Source organism: Oncorhynchus mykiss, chromosome 9, assembly GCF_013265735.2.
Source record: "Oncorhynchus mykiss isolate Arlee chromosome 9, USDA_OmykA_1.1, whole genome shotgun sequence".
Lineage (NCBI taxonomy): Eukaryota > Metazoa > Chordata > Actinopteri > Salmoniformes > Salmonidae > Oncorhynchus > Oncorhynchus mykiss.
In genome coordinates, this window is record NC_048573.1 from 3,990,156 (window position 1) to 4,009,089 (window position 18,934).

At 40.4% G+C, this 18,934-nt stretch overlaps 1 protein-coding gene and 1 long non-coding RNA gene across 2 annotated transcripts in view; both read left to right on the forward strand.

The window, feature by feature from the left end:
• Positions 1–15,441, forward strand: part of LOC110513992 (galactose-specific lectin nattectin-like) — a 60,331-nt gene extending 44,890 nt beyond the window's left edge. The window contains exons 5-7 of the mRNA XM_036987114.1: positions 13,443–13,577; positions 14,961–15,099; positions 15,254–15,441. Coding sequence (XP_036843009.1) covers positions 13,443–13,577; positions 14,961–15,099; positions 15,254–15,321 — 342 coding nt within the window. The 3' untranslated portion in view covers positions 15,322–15,441. The remainder of the gene's footprint in view (positions 1–13,442; positions 13,578–14,960; positions 15,100–15,253) is intronic.
• LOC118965971 lies at positions 10,930–12,432 on the forward strand. Its single transcript, XR_005053143.1, has 3 exons — positions 10,930–11,028; positions 11,744–11,825; positions 12,264–12,432. It is a non-coding gene; the product is annotated as an uncharacterized LOC118965971 (long non-coding RNA).
• Positions 15,442–18,934: the final 3,493 nt, after the last annotated feature.

The following is an 18,934-nucleotide window of genomic DNA, read 5'->3' on the forward strand; positions in this document are numbered from 1 at the left end:
TTAAAGGGATATCAACCATATTCCTTTCCCTATGGCTTCCACATGGTCTGAACAGTCTTTAGACATAGTTTCAGGCTTTTATTCTGAAAAATGAGCGAGAAAGATCACATCGCCTCAGTGGATGGCTGGGTGCCCTCAGAGTTTTGCATGCGCGAGCAGATTGTATCTCGTACCTTTTCTCTCCTATTGAAAAAGCTACAGTCCGGTTGAAATATTATCAATTGTTTATTGTAAAAACAACCTGAGGATTGATTATAAAAACGTTTGACATGTTTCTACGAACTTTACGGATACTATTTGGAATTTCCGTCTGCCTGTCATGACCTGCTCGAGCCTGTGGATTTCTGAACATAACGCGCCAACCAAATTGATTTTTTTTGGATTTAAAAATAATCTTTATGTAACAAAAGGAACATTTATTGTGTAACTGGGAGTCTCGTGAGTGCAAACATCCGAAGATCATCAAAGGTAAGCGATTCATTTTATTGATTTTCTGACTTTCGTGACCAATCTACTTGGCTGCTAGCTGTTTGTAATATTTTGTCTACTGAGAGAGATGTCCTTACATAAACGCTTGGAATGCTTTCGCCGAAAAGCTTTATTGAAATCTGACACGTCAGATTAACAACAAGCTAAGCTGTGTTTTGCGATATTGCACTTGTGATTTCATGAAAATGAAATATTTTTAGTAATTTAATTTAAATTTGGACCGCTGCAATTCAGCGGATGTTGACGGAAATGATCCCGCTAACGGGATCAAGAAGACAATTGTTTTTGAAAGGAAGTGTTGATTAGTTGAGTAGTTGATTAGTTGAGTAGTTGATTAGTTGATAAAACTGTATTACTATGTTGTTAATGTACAATTAGTAGCAACAGTAGTATGTGTAGTTGTGTTATTAGTATATAGCTTTATATGTAGTTATATTTGTAGTAGGTCTGAATGTGTAGTTGTATTAGTAGTAGGGCTGTGTGCGTAGTTGTATTACTGGGTTGGTGCCCCCCCCCTCTTTGTGGGCGAAACTCGGCATTATTTCAGGATGGTAAGTTGGTGGTTGAAGATGTCCCTCTAGTGTTGTGGGGGCTGTGCTTTGGCAAAGTGGGTGGGGTTATAACCTTCCTGTTCGGCCCTGTCCGGGGGTATCATCGGATGGGGCCACAGTGTCTCCTGACCCCTCCTGTCTCAGCCTCCAGTATTTATGCTGCAGTAGTTTATGTGTCGGGGGGCTAGGGTCAGTTTGTTATATCTGGAGTACTTCTCCTGTCTTATCCGGTGTCCTGCGTTAATTTAAGTATGCTCTCTCTAATTATCTCTTTCTCTCTTTCTTTCTCTCTCTCGGAGGACCTGAGCCCTAGGACCATGCCTCAGGACTACCTAGCATGATGACTCCTTGCTGTCCCCAGTCCACCTGGTCGTGCTGCTGCTCCAGTTTAAACTGTTCTGCCTGCGGCTATGGAACCCTGACCTGTTCACCGGACGTGCTACCTGTCCCAGACCTGCTGTTTTCAACTCTCTAGAGACAGCAGGAGCGGTAGAGATACTCTGAATGATCGGCTATGAAAAGCCAACTGACATTAACTCCTGAGGTGCTGACTTGCTGCACCCTCGACAACTACTGTGATAATTATTATTTGACCATGCTGGTCATTTATGAACATTTGAACATCTTGGCCATGTTCTGTTATAATCTCCACCCGGCACAGCCAGAAGAGGACTGACCACCCCTCATAGCCTGGTTCCTCTCTAGGTTTCTTCCTAGGTTTTGGCCTTTCTAGGGAGGTTTTCCTAGCCACTGTGCTTCTACACCTGCATTGTTTGGGGTTTTAGGCTGGGTTTCTGTACAGCACTTTGAAATATCAAATGATGTACGAAGGGCTATATAAATACATTTGATTTTTGATTTGATATTAGTAGTAGGACTGTTTGAGTAGTTGTGTTATTATTATAAGGCTGTATGTGTAGTTGTATTAGAAATAGGGCTGTGTGTGTAGTTGTATTAGTAGTAGGGCTGTGTGTGTCGTTGTATTAGTAGTATGGGGCTGTATGTGTAGTTGTATTGGTAGTATAGGGCTGTGTGTGTAGTTGTATTGGTAGTATAGGGCTGTATGTGTAGTTGTATTAGTAGTATGTGTAGTTGTATTGGTAGTATAGGGCTGTGTGTGTAGTTGTATTAGTAGTATAGGGCTGTATGTGTAGTTGTATTAGTAGTATGGGGCTGTGTGTGTCGTTGTATTAGTAGTATAGGGCTGTGTGTGTAGTTGTATTTGTAGTATGGGGCTGTGTGTGTAGTTGTATTAGTAATTTAGGGCTGTGTGTGTAGTTGTATTAGTAGTATATGTAGTTGTATTAGTAGTATGGGGCTGTGTGTGTAGTTGTATTAGTAGTATGGGGCTGTGTGTGTAGTGGTATTAGCAGTATGGGGCTGTGTGTGTAGTTGTATTAGTAATTTAGGGCTGTATGTGTAGTTGTATTAGTAGTATAGGGCTGTATGTGTAGTTGTATTAGTAGTATGTGTAGTTGTATTAGTAGTATAGGGCTGTATGTGTAGTTGTCTTAGTAGTATAGGGCTGTATGTGTAGTTGTATTAGTAGTATGTGTAGTTGTATTAGTAGTATAGGGCTGTATGTGTAGTTGTATTAGTAGTATAGGGCTGTATGTGTAGTTGTATTAGTAGTATGGGGCTGTGTGTGTCGCTGTATTAGTAGTATAGGGCTGTATGTGTAGTTGTATTAGTAGTATATGTAGTTGTATTAGTAGTATAGGGCTGTGTGTGTAGTTGTATTAGTAGTATGGGGCTGTGTGTGTAGTTGTATTAGTAGTATGTGGCTGTGTGTGTAGTTGTATTAGCAGTATGGGGCTGTGTGTGTAGTTGTATTAGTAATTTAGGGCTGTATGTGTAGTTGTATTAGTAGTATAGGGCTGTATGTGTAGTTGTATTAGTAGTATGTGTAGTTGTATTAGTAGTATAGGGCTGTATGTGTAGTTGTCTTAGTAGTATAGGGCTGTATGTGTAGTTGTATTAGTAGTATGGGGCTGTGTGTGTCGTTGTATTAGTAGTATAGGGCTATATTTTTAGTTGTATTAGTAGTATGTGTAGTTGTATTAGTAGTGTATGTAGTTGTATTAGTAGTATAGGGCTGTATGTGTAGTTGTATTAGTAGTATGGGGCTGTATGTGTAGTTGTATTAGTAGTATAGGGCTGTATGTGTAGTTGTATTAGTAGTATGGGGCTGTGTGTGTAGTTGTGTTATTAGTATAGGGCTGTGTGTGTTGTTGTATTAGAAATAGGGCTGTGTGTGTAGTTGTATTAGTTGTATAGGGCTGTGTGTGTCGTTGTATTAGTAGTATAGGGCTGTGTGTGTAGTTGTATTAGTAGTATGGGGCTGTGTGTGTAGTTGTATTAGTAGTATGGGGCTGTGTGTGTAGTTGTATTAGTAGTATAGGGCTGTGTGTGTAGTTGAATTAGTTCTATGGGGCTGTGTGTGTAGTTGTATTAGTAGTATGGGGCTGTGTGTGTAGTTGTATTAGTAGTATGGGGCTGTGTGTGTAGTTGTATTAGTAGTATGGGGCTCTATGTGTAGTTGTATTAGTAGTATAGGGCTGTGTGTGTAGTTGTATTAGCAGTATGGGGCTGTGTGTGTAGTTGTATTATTAATTTAGGGCTGTATGTGTAGTTGTATTAGTAGTATAGGGCTGTGTGTGTAGTTGTATTAGTAGTATGGGGCTGTGTGTGTAGTTGTATTAGCAGTATGGGGCTGTGTGTGTAGTTGTATTAGTAATTTAGGGCTGTATGTGTAGTTGTATTAGTAGTATAGGGCTGTGTGTGTAGTTGTATTAGTAGTATATGTAGTTGTATTAGTAGTATGGGGCTGTGTGTGTAGTTGTATTAGTAGTATATGTAGTTGTATTAGTAGTATAGGGCTGTGTGTGTAGTTGTATTAGTAGTATGGGGCTGTGTGTGTAGTTGTATTAGTAGTATGGGGCTGTGTGTGTAGTTGTATTAGCAGTATGGGGCTGTGTGTGTAGTTGTATTAGTAGTATGGGGCTGTGTGTGTAGTTGTATTAGCAGTATGGGGCTGTGTGTGTAGTTGTATTAGTAATTTAGGGCTGTATGTGTAGTTGTATTAGTACTATAGGGCTGAGTCTCTGGCTTTACTGGGGCTCTCTCATGCCGTCCCTGGAGGGGGTGCGTCACCTGAGTGGGTTGAGTGACTCTCAGCCTTGTCTCAGGATGGTAAGTTGGTGGTTGAAGATATCCCTATAGTGGTGTGGGGGCTGTGCTTTGGCAAAGTGGGTGGGGTTATATCCTTCCTGTTTGGCCCTGTCCGGGGGTGTCCTCGGAGTGGGCCACAGTGTCTCCTGACCCCTCCTGTCTCAGCCTCCAGTATTTATGCTGCAGTAGTTTATGTGTCGGGGGGCTAGGGTAGGTTTGTTATATCTGGAGTACTTCTCCTGTCCTATTCGGTGTCCTGTGTGAATCTAAGTGTGCGTTCTCTAATTCTCTCCTTCTCTCTTTCTCTCTCTCGGAGGACCTGAGCCTTAGGACCATGCCCCAGGAATACCTGACATGATGACTCCTTGCTGTCCCCAGTCCACCTGACTGTGCTGCTGCTCCAGTTTCAACTATTCTGCCTTATTATTATTCGACCATGCTGGTCATTTATGAACATTTGAACATCTTGGCCATGTTCTGTTATAATCTCCACACGGCACAGCCAGAAGAGAACTGGCCACCCCACATAGCCTGGTTCCTCTCTAGGTTTCTTCCTAGGTTTTGGCCTTTCTAGGGAGTTTTTCCTAGCCACCGTGCTTCTACACCTGCATTGTTTGCTGTTTGGGGTTTTAGGCTGGGTTTCTGTAGAGCACTTTGAGATATCAGCTGATGTACGAAGGGCTATATAAATACATTTGATTTTGATTTGATTTGATTTGTGTGTGTAGTTGTATTAGTAGTATGGGGCTGTGTGTGTAGTTGTATTAGTAATTTAGGGCTGTATGTGTAGTTGTATTAGTAGTATAGGGCTGTGTGTGTAGTTGTATTAGTAGTATGGGGCTGTATGTGTAGTTGTATTAGTAGTGGGGCTGTATGTGTAGTTGTATTGGTAGTATAGGGCTGTGTGTGTAGTTGAATTAGTAGTATAGGGCTGTATGTGTAGTTGTATTAGTAGCATGGGGCTGTATGTGTAGTTGTATTAGTAGTATGTGTAGTTGTATTAGTAGTATAGGGCTGTATGTGTAGTTGTATTAGTAGTATGTGTAGTTGTGTTAGTAGTATTAGGGCTGTATGTGTAGTTGTATTAGTAGTATGGGGCTGTGTGTGTAGTTGTATTGGTAGTATGGGTCTGTGTGTGTAGTTGTATTAGTAGTATGGGGCTGTATGTGTAGTTGTATTAGTAGTATGGGGCTGTGTGTGTAGTTGTATTAGTAGTATGGCTGCATGTGTAGTTGTGTTATTAGTATGGGGCTGTGTGTGTAGTTGTGTTATTAGTATGGGGCTGTATGTGTAGTTGTATTAGTAGTAGGGCTGTATGTGTAGTTGTATTGGTAGTATAGGGCTGTGTGAGAATTTGTATTATTAGTAATTGGCTGTGTTTGTAGTTGCATTTGTAATAGGGATGTGTGTGTAGTTGTATTGGTAGTATATGGCTGTGTATGTAGTTGTATTATTAGTATAGGGCTGAATGTGTAGTTGTGTTATTAGTGTGGGGCTGTGTGTGTAGTTGTATTAGTAGTATAGGGCTGTAGGTGTAGTTGTATTGGTAGTATGGGTCTGTGTGTGTAGTTGTATTAGTAGTATGGGGCTGTATGTGTAGTTGTATTAGTAGTATGGGGCTGTGTGTGTAGTTGTATTAGTAGTATAGGGCTGTAGGTGTAGTTGTATTGGTACTATGGGTCTGTGTGTGTAGTTGTGTTATTAGTAATTGGCTGTGTTTGTAGTTGCATTTGTAGTAGGGATGTGTGTGTAGTTGTATTGGTAGTATTTGGCTGTGTATGTAGTTGTATTATTAGTATAGGGCTGTATGTGTAGTTGTGTTATTAGTATGGGGCTGTGTGTGTAGTTGTATTAGTAGTATAGGGCTGTAGGTGTAGTTGTATTGGTAGTATGGGTCTGTGTGTGTAGTTGTATTAGTAGTATGGGGCTGTATGTGTAGTTGTAGTAGTAGTATGGGGCTGTGTGTGTAGTTGTATTAGTAGTATGGCTGCATGTGTAGTTGTGTTATTAGTATGGGGCTGTGTGTGTAGTTGTGTTATTAGTATGGGGCTGTATGTGTAGTTGTATTAGTAGTAGGGCTGTATGTGTAGTTGTATTGGTAGTATAGGGCTGTGTGTGTAGTTGTGTTATTATTAATTGGCTGTGTTTGTAGTTGCATTTGTAGTAGGGATGTGTGTGTAGTTGTATTGGTAGTATATGGCTGTATGTGTAGTTGTGTTAATAGTATGGGGCTGTGTGTGTAGTTGTATTGATAGTATAGTGCTTTTAGTGTAGTTGTGTTAGTAGAATAGGGCGATATGTGTATGTGTACTATTAGTCTAGGACTGTATGTGTAGTTGTATTAGTTGTATAGGGGTGTTTGTGTAGTGATATTGGTAGTCTAGGACTGTGTGTGTAGTTGTATTAGTTGTATAGGGATGTTTGTGTAGTGATATTAGTAGTCTAGGACTGTGTGTGTAGATGGATTAGTTGTTGGGCTGTATGTGTAGTTGTATTAGTAGTATAGGGCTGTGTGTGTAGTTGTATTAGTTGTATGGGGCTGTGTGTGTAGTTGTATTAGTAGTATGGGGCTGTGTGTGTTGTTATATTAGTAGTTTAGGGCTGTATGTGTAGTTGTGTTTGTTTTTGTATTAGTTTTATAGGGCTGTATGTGTAGTTGTATTAATAGTACAGTGCTTCCTGTGTAGTTGTGTTAGTAGAATGGGGCATTATGTGTACTTGTGCTAGTAGTGTAGGACTGTGTGTGTAGTTGTATTAGTAGATTAAAGCTGTATGTGTAGTTGTATTTGTAGTAGGGCTGTTTGAGTAGTTGTATTCGTAGTATAGGGTTGTGTGTGCAGTTGTATTAGTAGCTTAGGGCTTTATGTGTAGTTGAATTAGTTGTAGGGCTGTATGTGTAGTTGTCTTCGTAGCATGGGGCTGTGTTTGTAGTTGTTCCAATAGTATTTGGTTGTGAATGTAGTTGGTTTAGTTGTATATGGCTATGTTTGTAGTTGTATCAGTAGTATTTGCTTGTGTATGTTGTCTATTAGTATTATAGGGCTGTGTGTGTAGTTGTATTTGTAATATAGGGCTGTGTGTAGTTGTATTAGTAGTATGGGGCTGTATGTGTAGTTGTATTAGTAGTATTTGTAGTTGTATTAGTAGTATGGGGCTGTATGTGTAGTTGTATTAGTAGTGTGGGTCTGTATGTGTAGTTTAATTAGTTGTATGGGGCTGTATGTGTAGTTGTATTAGTAGTATGGGGCTGTATGTGTAGTTGTATTAGTAGTATATGTAGTTGTATTAGTAGTATAGGGTTGTGTGTGTAGTTGTATATGTAGTATGGGGCTGTATGTGTAGTTGTATTAGTAGTATAGGGCTGTATGTGTAGTTGTATTAGTAGTATGGGGCTGTGTGTGTAGTTGAATTAGTTGTATGGGGCTGTATGTGTAGTTGTATTAGTAGTATGGGGCTGTGTGTGTAGTTGTATTAGTAGTATGGGGCTGTATGTGTAGTTGTATTAGTAGTATATGTAGTTGTATTAGTAGTATGGGGCTGTGTGTGTAGTTGTATTAGTAGTATATGTAGTTGTATTAGTAGTATAGGGTTGTGTTTGTAGTTGTATATGTAGTATGGGGCTGTGTGTGTAGTTGTATTAGTATTATGGGGCTGTGTGTGTAGTTGTATTAGTAGTATATGTAGTTGTATTAGTAGTATGTGTAGTTGTATTAGTAGTATGGGGCTGTGTGTGTAGTTGTATTAGTAGTATAGGGCTGTATGTGTAGTTGTATTAGTAGTATAGGGCTGCGTGTGTAGTTGTATTAGTAGTATAGGGCTGTATGTGTAGTTGTATTAGTAGTATAGGGCTGTGTGTGTAGTTGTATTAGTAGTATGGGGCTGTATGTGTAGTTGTATTAGTAGTATGTGTAGTTGTATTAGTAGTGTGGGGCTGTGTGTGTAGTTGTATTAGTAGTATGGGGCTGTATGTGTAGTTGTATTAGTAGTATGTGTAGTTGTATTAGTAGTGTGGGGCTGTGTGTGTAGTTGTATTAGTAGTATAGGGCTGTATGTGTAGTTGTATTAGTAGGATTGGTGCTGTATGTATAGTTGTATTAGTTGTGTATGTAGTTGTATTAGTAGTATAGGGCTGTATGTGTAGTTGTATTAGTAGTATGTGTAGTTGTATTAGTAGTGTGGGGCTGTGTGTGTAGTTGTATTAGTAGTATAGGGCTGTATGTGTAGTTGTATTAGTAGGATGGGGCTGTATGTATAGTTGTATTAGTTGTATATGTAGTTGTATTAGTAGTATGGGGCTGTATGTGTAGTTGTATTAGTAGTATAGGGCTGTATGTGTAGTTGTATTAGTTGTGTATGTAGTTGTATTAGTAGTATAGGGCTGTATGTGTAGTTGTATTAGTTGTGTATGTAGTTGTATTAGTAGTATTGGGCTGTATGTATTAGTAGTATAGGGCTGTATGTGTAGTTGTATTAGTTGTGTATGTAGTTGTATTAGTAGTATAGGGCTGTATGTGTAGTTGTATTAGTAGTATGGGGCTGTATGTGTAGTTGTATTAGTAGTATGTGTAGTTGTATTAGTAGTATAGGGCTGTATGTGTAGTTGTATTAGTAGTATGGGGCTGTATGTGTAGTTGTATTAGTAGTATGTGTAGTTGTATTCGTAGTATAGGGCTGTATGTGTAGTTGTATTAGTAGTATGTGTAGTTGTATTAGTAGTATGTGTAGTTGTATTAGTAGCATTGGGCTGTATGTGTGGTTTTATTAGTAGTATGGGGCTGTATGTGTAGTTGCATTAGTAGTGTTATTGTGTCACATTAATAAAGATGTTGTGTTTGTCCTCTTTAACTCTATCTAGGTTACGATGAGTAAACAATCCCAATTGTTTCAGAATGTTTGATGTGATAGTTTTGTTGTCATCAGGTCGTCATCAAGGCTGGAACGTCGGGTCCTGTGCTCCAAGGGAATGGAGACCACAGAACCAAAACAATGAGGTCCTTGATCCCCCAGCAGTTTGATTCCCCTCTTCAGGCTTGAAATTATTGAACATGTCTGTTGTAATAGGAATGTTTTCTGTTTGCTTGTATTCAGTACTTATGAACTGCATAATAAACTCACAGAAAATCTGGGCCCTTTTTGACAAAGTGTCTCAGAGTAGAACTTCTGGGCCCTTATTCACAACCCAGTGTCCTTGAATAGAATCAACTTGGATATATTGTATACATGATCATGATGAATAACAGATGGACTACAGGTGATCATGCTGAATAACAGATGGGTAACAGGTGATCATGATGAATAACAGATGGACTACAGGTGATCATGCTGAATAACAGGTGGGATACAGGTGATCATGCTGAATAACAGATGGGATACAGGTGATCATGCTGAATAACAGATGGGTAACAGGTGATCATGATGAATAACAGGTGGGATACAGGTGATCATGCTGAATAACAGATTGGATACAGGTGATCATGCTGAATAACAGATGGGTAACAGGTGATGATGATGAATAACAGATGGGTAACAGGTGATCATGATGAATGACAGATGGGATACAGGTGATCATGATGAATGACAGATGGGCTACATTTGATCATATTGAATAACAGATGGGCTATAGGTGATCATGATGAATGACAGATGGGCTACATTTGATCATGCTGAATGACAGATGGGATACAGGTGATCATGCTGAATGACAGATGGGATACAGGTGATCATATTGAATAACAGATGGGATACAGGTGATCATGCTGAATGACAGATGGGCCACAGGTGAAGGGCACACAAATAGATTTGTGGGTTATGACATTTAAATTGAGTTAAAGGTAACTTTCTGAACTGTTAGCATTAGACCAAAGGTTTTAAGTAATACAGAGTGTTGGTTTTTCAGTTGAGTTTCGGATATATTGACCAAATTATCAGGAAAGTTGTGGACATATTTTCCATTTACAAGACCTTGTTCCTCCAGTCTGGCGTCAATCACTATCAACGGATTGGAATTTAACCCATAACATTCTGATTCAATTCTAGTGACCTTCAACCCAAATGTCCCAAACAGAAGAGTGGAAATCAACCCAAATGTCCCAAACAGAAGAGTGGAAATCAACCCAAATGTCACAAACAGAACAGTGGAAATCGTGTGTATTACGATTAAATATGATGAATATTGTTTTAATCTCTAAAATGATTATGCACTTTATTAATTTTAAATATTCCCGGTACAAAGTCAATTCAGGAAGTTTAAATTTAAATTCCATTTCAACTTAAAGGATAATAGAGAGAGATAGAAAAATAGAGGGAGGGGTCTGACTGGATGGGTCCTTAAAAAGGAGAGGAGGGAGAGGAAGAACTCAACTCACAGGCAGGACAGACAGAGAGAGAGAGAGCGAGAGAGAGAGAGAGAGAGAGACTAAAGTCAACTCACAGGCAGGACAGACAGAGAGAGAGAGGGACTAGAAGTCAACTCACAGGCAGGACAGAGAGAGAGAGGGAGACTAGAAGTCAACTCACAGGCAGGACAGACAGAGAGAGAGAGACTAGAACTCAACTCACAGGCAGGACAGAGAGAGAGAGAGAGAGAGAGACTAGAAGTCAACTCACAGGCAGGACAGACAGAGAGAGAGGGAGACTAGAAGTCAACTCACAGGCAGGACAGACAGAGAGAGAGGGAGACTAGAACTCAACTCACAGGCAGAACAGAGAGAGAGAGAGACTAGAAGTCAACTCAGACTGAGACAGAGAGGGAGAGAGACCCAGTGAAGACCTTTGAAGATCTCTAAAGAAGTGAAGCTACAACTGAAGACTTCAGAAGGTGAGATTTCAACATCTGTTCATCTAATACTGTACTTGAGTGCATCCCAAATAGAACCATTTTCCCTTTGTAGAGCACTACTTTAGACAAGGGCCCTGGTTATATGTAGCTCTGGTCAAAAGTAATGCACTACATAGGGAAACTTGGTACTAGGGACACAAATGGGTGAACGTTTTGGACCGAGTTTAGGAACTGCTGTGCTAAGGAATTCAAGGAATACTAATTACAGTAGATTAGCCTAGTACACATGAATATGTACTCACAGATTGGGGTCCCCAGGACCGAGTTTTCTCACTGAACGTGTCTTGATGTTGTCTGTCTGTCTGTCTGTCTCTCTCTCTCTCTCTCAATTCAATTCCATTTTTTTTTTCAATTCAAGGGGCTTTATTGGCATGGGAAACCTTGTGTTAACATTGCCAAAGCAAGTGAGGTAGATAATATACAAAAGTGAAATAAACAATAAAAATTAACAGTAAACATTACACATACAGAAATTTCAAAACAATAAAGACATTACAAATGTCATATTATACATATATATACAGTGTTTTAACAATGTACAAATGGTTGAAGAACACAAGGGAAAATAAATAAGCATAAATCTGTCTCTCTCTCTCTCTCTCTCTCTCTCTCTGTCTCTCTCTCTCTCTCTCTGCCCCTCTCTCTCTGTCCCTCTCTCTCTTTATTTCTGTCCTTCTCTTTGTCCCCCCCCCAGGAGACAATCCCCATGGCGATGTTGACCACTCTTCTGCTTCTCAGCGCTGTCTTTGCTCTGGGAGATGCAAGGGGTAGCAGAGGTATTCTGACCGAAGGTTTTGTTGACCTGTTCACACTCATCAGATGCAATTTGATGTTATTGTCGCGACCTTAACCCAACACCCAGTGACCTAGGTTTTGGCTCGACAGTCACCGGACCCCGAGCTCCTGGTTGGGGCTCCCGTCAGATTTGCTAAAATATAATTCTATATAGATCTGTTGTGGATTCATAGTTCTGAATCTGATCTAGGATTCAATCCACATCGTTCAGCTTTACAGCGCGACTGAAATTTAAAGGTAATGTTTCCTCTTTAGCAGAGACAGGATTCACGGTAAACGCTGCATGCATACTGCTCAATCTGAAATTACCTTTACATTTCTAGCATGGAATCTGTAATGCTGATTAAATAAATCCCCAAGACTTTTAACAAGCACGTGTCTCAATATTCCCTCTCTCTGTGTCTCTCTTTTTGTTGTAGGGGATCGGCATAATCACTGTGACTCTGAGGAAATCATTCCTCCTCCGAAAGATCCGTACGACTCAGAGGAAAACAGTTCTCCTTCGGAGGAACACATTCCTCCTCCGACAGATTATTCTGAGTCGGAGGAACACATTCCTCCTCCAACAGATTATTCTGAGTCGGAGGAACACATTCCTCCTCCGAAAGATCGGTCTGATTCAGAGGAACACATCCCTCCTCCGACAGATTATTCTGAGTCGGAGGAACACATTCCTCCTCCGACAGATTATTCTGAGTCGGAGGAACACATTCCTCCTCCGACAGATTATTCTGAGTCGGAGGAACACATTCCTCCGAAAAGTGAAACATTATCGAGAACGTAAACTGACAGTAAAATGTCAGTTTATGTGACAAAACGAGGAAGTGTATAGTGTATAAAATAATCTGTTTGAAGTTGGCATACAAAACCGAAAGTAAAAGAAAAACGAAATTTAGAAGAGACCTACCACTTCTTAGACTGGCTTTCAATGAGAATTACAGATCTATGACACACATTTCTATGTGAATTTGGTCATGTTGCCCGAAAAGTTACATTTCAAAGTGAATCGGTTATTTTTCCACAACACACGGTTAGCCGCGGTGTGTTGCTCAGTAACGTCACAGCTGGAACGCACTGTTGACGGATCAGATTGTCTGGTGGGAACAAACCATTTCATAATGTAATTTAATATGATCTCTCTCCCCTTTACAGAGTGGCATCGCAGAGTCTGCCCATACGGCTGGCCCAGATACGCAACACACTGCTATCACTACTTCCCCTTCATGACCACATGGCCAGAGGCAGAGGTACCTGGATGTCTGCTGTACATAATTGAGATTATCTGTGTGCATGATGTTACCTGCATCTTATGCTAGTTGGAACCATTTTCTAGAAGCCTGGTCTGAAAAGCACTATAGTTGACTAGAGGGGATGCTATTTCCATCCCTGTCTGGGGGTCATACAGGGTTGCAGTTGACTCTGTAGGTTTAATCTGTGTTCAACAGGGTTGAGAAACTATATCATGACTAAACTCCCCTCTCTCCCGACCCCTCACTCTCTCTCTCTCTCTCTGTCTCTCTCTCACTTCTTCTCTCCCCTCTCTCTCTCTCTCTCTCTCTCTTTCTCTTTCTCTCTTTCTCCCCTCTGTCTCTCTCCAGAGGAAATGTTTGCACTTGGGAGGTAACCTGGCATCAGTGCACAGCCTTCCCCAGTATCGTTTCCTTCAGTCTGTCATCAGGAAGAGTACCAGGAAAGTCCAGCGTACCTGGATAGGAGCCAACGACGCCATCAAGGTCAGAAGCACCGTCTGTTCAGCACTCCTGGAAACATATAGGATGCATTGACCACAGAACCTTAACCCACAAATTCTGAATGCTGCCCTCTACCCTATTGAAGTTAACCTAGGGTCTGTGGGATGCTTAACATATAGGATGCATTGACTACAGAACATTAACCCACAAATTCTGAATGCTGCCCTCTACCCTATTGAAGTTAACCTCACGTTCAACCTCAGGTGGTAGCATCCCACCTGGCCAACATCCAGTGAAATTGCAGATCGCCAAATTCAAAAACAGAAATACTCATAATAAAAATTCATAAAACATACCTGTGTTATACATCGGCTTAAAGATGAACATTTTGTTAATCCAGATTGGAAAAAGGCTTTACGGCGATTATCTGAGAATCTTCCTCTTCATTTGGTTGCACTCACAAGACTCCCATTTACTCAATAAACGTTAGTTTTGTTCGATAAAGTTATATCTTTATATCCAAAAACCTCTGTTTTGTTTGTGCGTGTTGTTCAGTAATCCACAGGCTCAAAAGCACAACAGGCACGAAAAGTCCAAAAAAGTATCAGTAAAGTTTCGTAGAAACATGTCAAACGATGTTTATAATCAATCCTCAGGTTGTTTTTAGTCATAATAATCAATAATATTTCAACCGGACAAAAGCTTCATCAATATAAAAGGAAAACATGAAAGGCGTGCTCTCAGTCGCTCGCAGGAAAAAGCTCTGGGACACTGCAGGGTCCACTCATTCAGAGTGGTCTTACTCCCTAATTTTTCAGAATACAAGCCTGAAACCATTTCTAAAGACTGTTGACATCTAGTGGAAGCCATAGGAAGTGCAATTTGAGTCCTAAGTCAATGTATACTGTAATGGCATTCAATAGAAAACTACAAACATTAAAAAAATTTTTTTTAAAACACTTCCTGATTTTTCTCAGGGTTTCACCTGCCAAATCAGTTCTGTTATACTCACAGACATTATTTTAACAGTTCTGGAAACTTTAGAGTGTTTTCCCATCCAAATATACCAATTATATGCATATCCTTCTTCTTCTGGGCCTGAGTAGCAGGCAGTTTACTTTGGGCACGCTTTTAATCCGGAGGTGAAAATAGTGCCCCCTACCCTAGTGAAGCCACATACCAGTTATTTTCAAAGCTTGTTGTCTAATATTACAAACACTGCCATGGTTACATCATGCTTATCACATAGATGGTCAGTCCTGGTATCCATAACTCTGTCTAGGAATATGAGTGGTTACATTTCTCCAGGCCCATCCCTCAGCTTTTTACCCAAACAGTGGTTTGCCTCTTTAAAGACAGTAACTACAGTGTGTATATATAGTGTTTACTGTCTGCTAGTGATGCATCGTCCTGTGTGCTCTGTAGGAGGGTCTCTGGCTGTGGAGCGACGGGTCCAGGTTTAACTACCAGAACTGGGGCCCGGGTCAACCCTCTAACTATAACCATGGTGTTATTAAGGACAACACGAACAGCCAGAAGCATTGCATGGAGATGAACTATGGAGGTACAATCCTGTCACCAGACTAGTCTCCAGCTCAATATACATCAAACATTTGGATACTAGGAAAATACATCTTAAAGGGAATTTGTTCCTTTTTTAGCTATAAATGTATAAAACAAAGATAATACCTACCTCTCTATGTTTCTCTCGTTCCCAGCTTCTCGCTGCCAGAACGATGCCCCTTGCTGGTTTACATTTCCCTTCCTGTGTTCCAGAAAGTTGTGATGTCCACATTTTGGAAGAGACGACGTTGGAAAGGCTCTCTAAAGCATATGAGATTGTTTTAAATAAAGGCACCATCTGAAATGTTACCTTTTGTTCAGTGGTCATTTATACAAAACAAAACACCAGCTGGATCCAACTATTAAACTCTGTAGTGTGAAGTAAATAACATCTTTGGTAAAATAAACTTTAAACAGTTTTTTCACTTTTTGTAACACGTTTGGTTATCGTCATTATTTTCTACATTTTCAAAACAATTGATGTAAATCACCATCATCATCATCATCATCATCATCATCATCACCACCACCACCACCGTCAGATCGATTAATAATGTTCTCAAATTGCTAACACACATTTCTTACACCTGTCAAATCGTCTCAGATATCCTCATGAGGTCTAGGGGTCAGGGTCAGGTTCAGGGTTAATGGTGACTGTGCTGTCGTTCACTCCAACCAAACTAAAACACAGTGGTTCTCAGTCGCTGAGCAAATACTGCCACCTGGTGGTCATACAGTCCTAAAAACAGACCGACACGTTTGCTACTGCTGGTATTCAATGACAGAATAGTGGTCTGCTATAGTTGACAGAAAGGAGGAGAGGAGTAGCGTGGAGAGGTAAGCAACACCAGTAAAATAGTATGTATTAGAATGAATGAAGAGAAGTTGATATTTCAGCTGTAGCCTCGTCTACAGCTATTATTATATTACAGACAACTCAGAGAGTCTGTAGTAGATTAGCACACTGGTTTTCCTTTCTCCTCCTGGAATTTAATTGTAGAAATACAGTTGATAGAACTGTACAGCTACGTTGTTGATTAGTTGATAGAACTGCACAGCTACGTTGTTGATTAGCTGATAAAACTGTATAACTACGTTGTTGATTAGTTGATAGAACTGTACAGCTACGTTGTGGATTAGTTGATAAAACTGCACAGCTACGTTGTTGACTAGTTGATAAAACTGCACAGCTACGTTGTTGACTAGTTGATAAAACTGCACAGCTACGTTGTTGACTAGTTGATAAAACTGCACAGCTACGTTGTTGACTAGTTGATGAAACTGCACAGCTACGTTGTTGACTAGTTGATGAAACTGCACAGCTACGTTGTTGACTAGTTGATGAAACTGCACAGCTACGTTGTTGACTAGTTGATGAAACTGCACAGCTACGTTGTTGACTAGTTGATGAAACTGCACAGCTACGTTGTTGACTAGTTGATGAAACTGCACAGCTACGTTGTTGACTAGTTGATGAAACTGCACAGCTACGTTGTTGACTAGTTGATGAAACTGCACAGCTACGTTGTTGATTAGTTGATAAAACTGCACAGCTACGTTGTTGACTAGTTGATAAAACTGCACAGCTACGTTGTTGACTAGTTGATAAAACTGCACAGCTACGTTGTTGATTAGTTGATAAAACTGCACAGCTACGTTGTTGACTAGTTGATAAAACTGCACAGCTACGTTGTTGACTAGTTGATGAAACTGCGCAGCTACGTTGTTGACTAGTTGATGAAACTGCACAGCTACGTTGTTGACTAGTTGATGAAACTGCACAGCTACGTTGTTGATTAGAGATCTAATGAGCTGGGCCCTCTGTTTGGCTACAGTGGTTGTAAAAAAGTACCCCTCATACTGTAGTAAAAGTAAAGGTACCTTAATAGAAAATGACTCAAGTAAAAGTGAAAGTCACCCAGTGAAATATTACTTGAGAATAAAGTCTTTAAAGTATTTGGTTTAAAATATACTTAAAGCATCAAAATTAAATGTAATTGATAATTAAATAAAATGTAATTGATAATTAAATTAAATGTAATTGATAATTAAATTAAATGTAATTGATAAAATTTACCTAAGTATCAAACGTAGAAGTATACATCATTTCATATTCCTTACATGAAGCAAACCAGACGGCACCATTTTTAAATTGTTTTATTACGGATAGCCAGGGGTACACTCCATCACTCAGACATCATTTACAGATAACCAGGGGGACACTCCATCACTCAGACATAATTTACAGATAACCAGGGGGACACTCCATCACTCAGACATCATTACAGATAGCCAGGGGAACACTCAGACATCATTACAGATAACCAGGGGAACACTCCATCACTCAGACATCATTACAGATAGCCAGGGGAACACTCCAACACTCAGACATCATTACAGATAACCAGGGGTACACTCCATCACTCAGACATCATTTACAGATAGCCAGGGGTACACTCCATCACTCAGACATCATTTACAGATAACCAGGGGGACACTCCATCACTCAGACATCATTACAGATAGCCAGGGGAACACTCAGACATCATTACAGATAACCAGGGGAACACTCCATCACTCAGACATCATTACAGATAGCCAAGGGAACACTCCAACACTCAGACATCATTACAGATAGCCAGGGGAACACTCAGACATCATTACAGATAACCAGGGGAACACTCCATCACTCAGACATCATTACAGATAGCCAAGGGAACACTCCAACACTCAGACATCATTACAGATAACCAGGGGAACACTCCGTCACTCAGACATCATTACAGATAGCCAGGGGAACACTCCAACACTCAGACATCATTACAGATAACCAGGGGAACACTCCATCACTCAGACATCATTACAGATAGCCAGGGGAACACTCCAACACTCAGACATCATTTACAGATATCCAGGGGAACACTCCAACACTCAGACATAATTTACAGATATCCAGGGGAACACTCAGACATCATTTACAGATATCCAGGGGAACACTCCAACACTCAGACATCATTTACAGATAGCCAGGGGAACACTCAGACATCATTTACAGATAGCTAGGGGCACACTCCAACACTCAGACATCATTACAGATAGCTAGGGGCACACTCCAACAGACATCATTTACAGATAGCCAGGGAACACTCCATCACTCAGACATCATTACAGATAGCCAGGGGAACACTCCAACACTCAGACATCATTTACAGATAGCCAGGGGAACACTCCAACACTCAGACATCATTTACAGATAGCCAGGGAACACTCCATCACTCAGACATCATTAACAGATAGCCAGGGGAACACTCCAACACAGACATCATTTACAGATAGCCAGGGGAAAACTCCAACACTCAGACATCATTTGCAGATAACCAGGGGAACACTCCATCACTCAGACATCATTTACAGATAGACAGGGAACACTCCATCACTCAGACATCATTTACAGATAACCAGGGAACACTCCAACACTCAGACATCATTTACAGATAGCCAGGGGAACACTCCAACACTCAGACATAATTTACAGATAACCAGGGGAACACTCCATCACTCAGACATCATTTACAGGTATGACAGGGAACTGTCTAAGTACTTTATACCACTGTTTGTCTCCTACTGCGAATTATGTCATTTTGTGGTGAGTTTGGATTCTGTCAGAAACTCGGAGATACAAGTTCCAAAGTCGGAAATAAGCGCTAGAATTTCACTTCGGGAAGGTATTTTTTGTACAGATTTGAACTAGCATTATGAAGTGTGTACTTCCTCCAACCTTCAACTCACTAGCTAGCATTATGAAGTGTATACTTCCTCCAACCTTCAGCTCACTA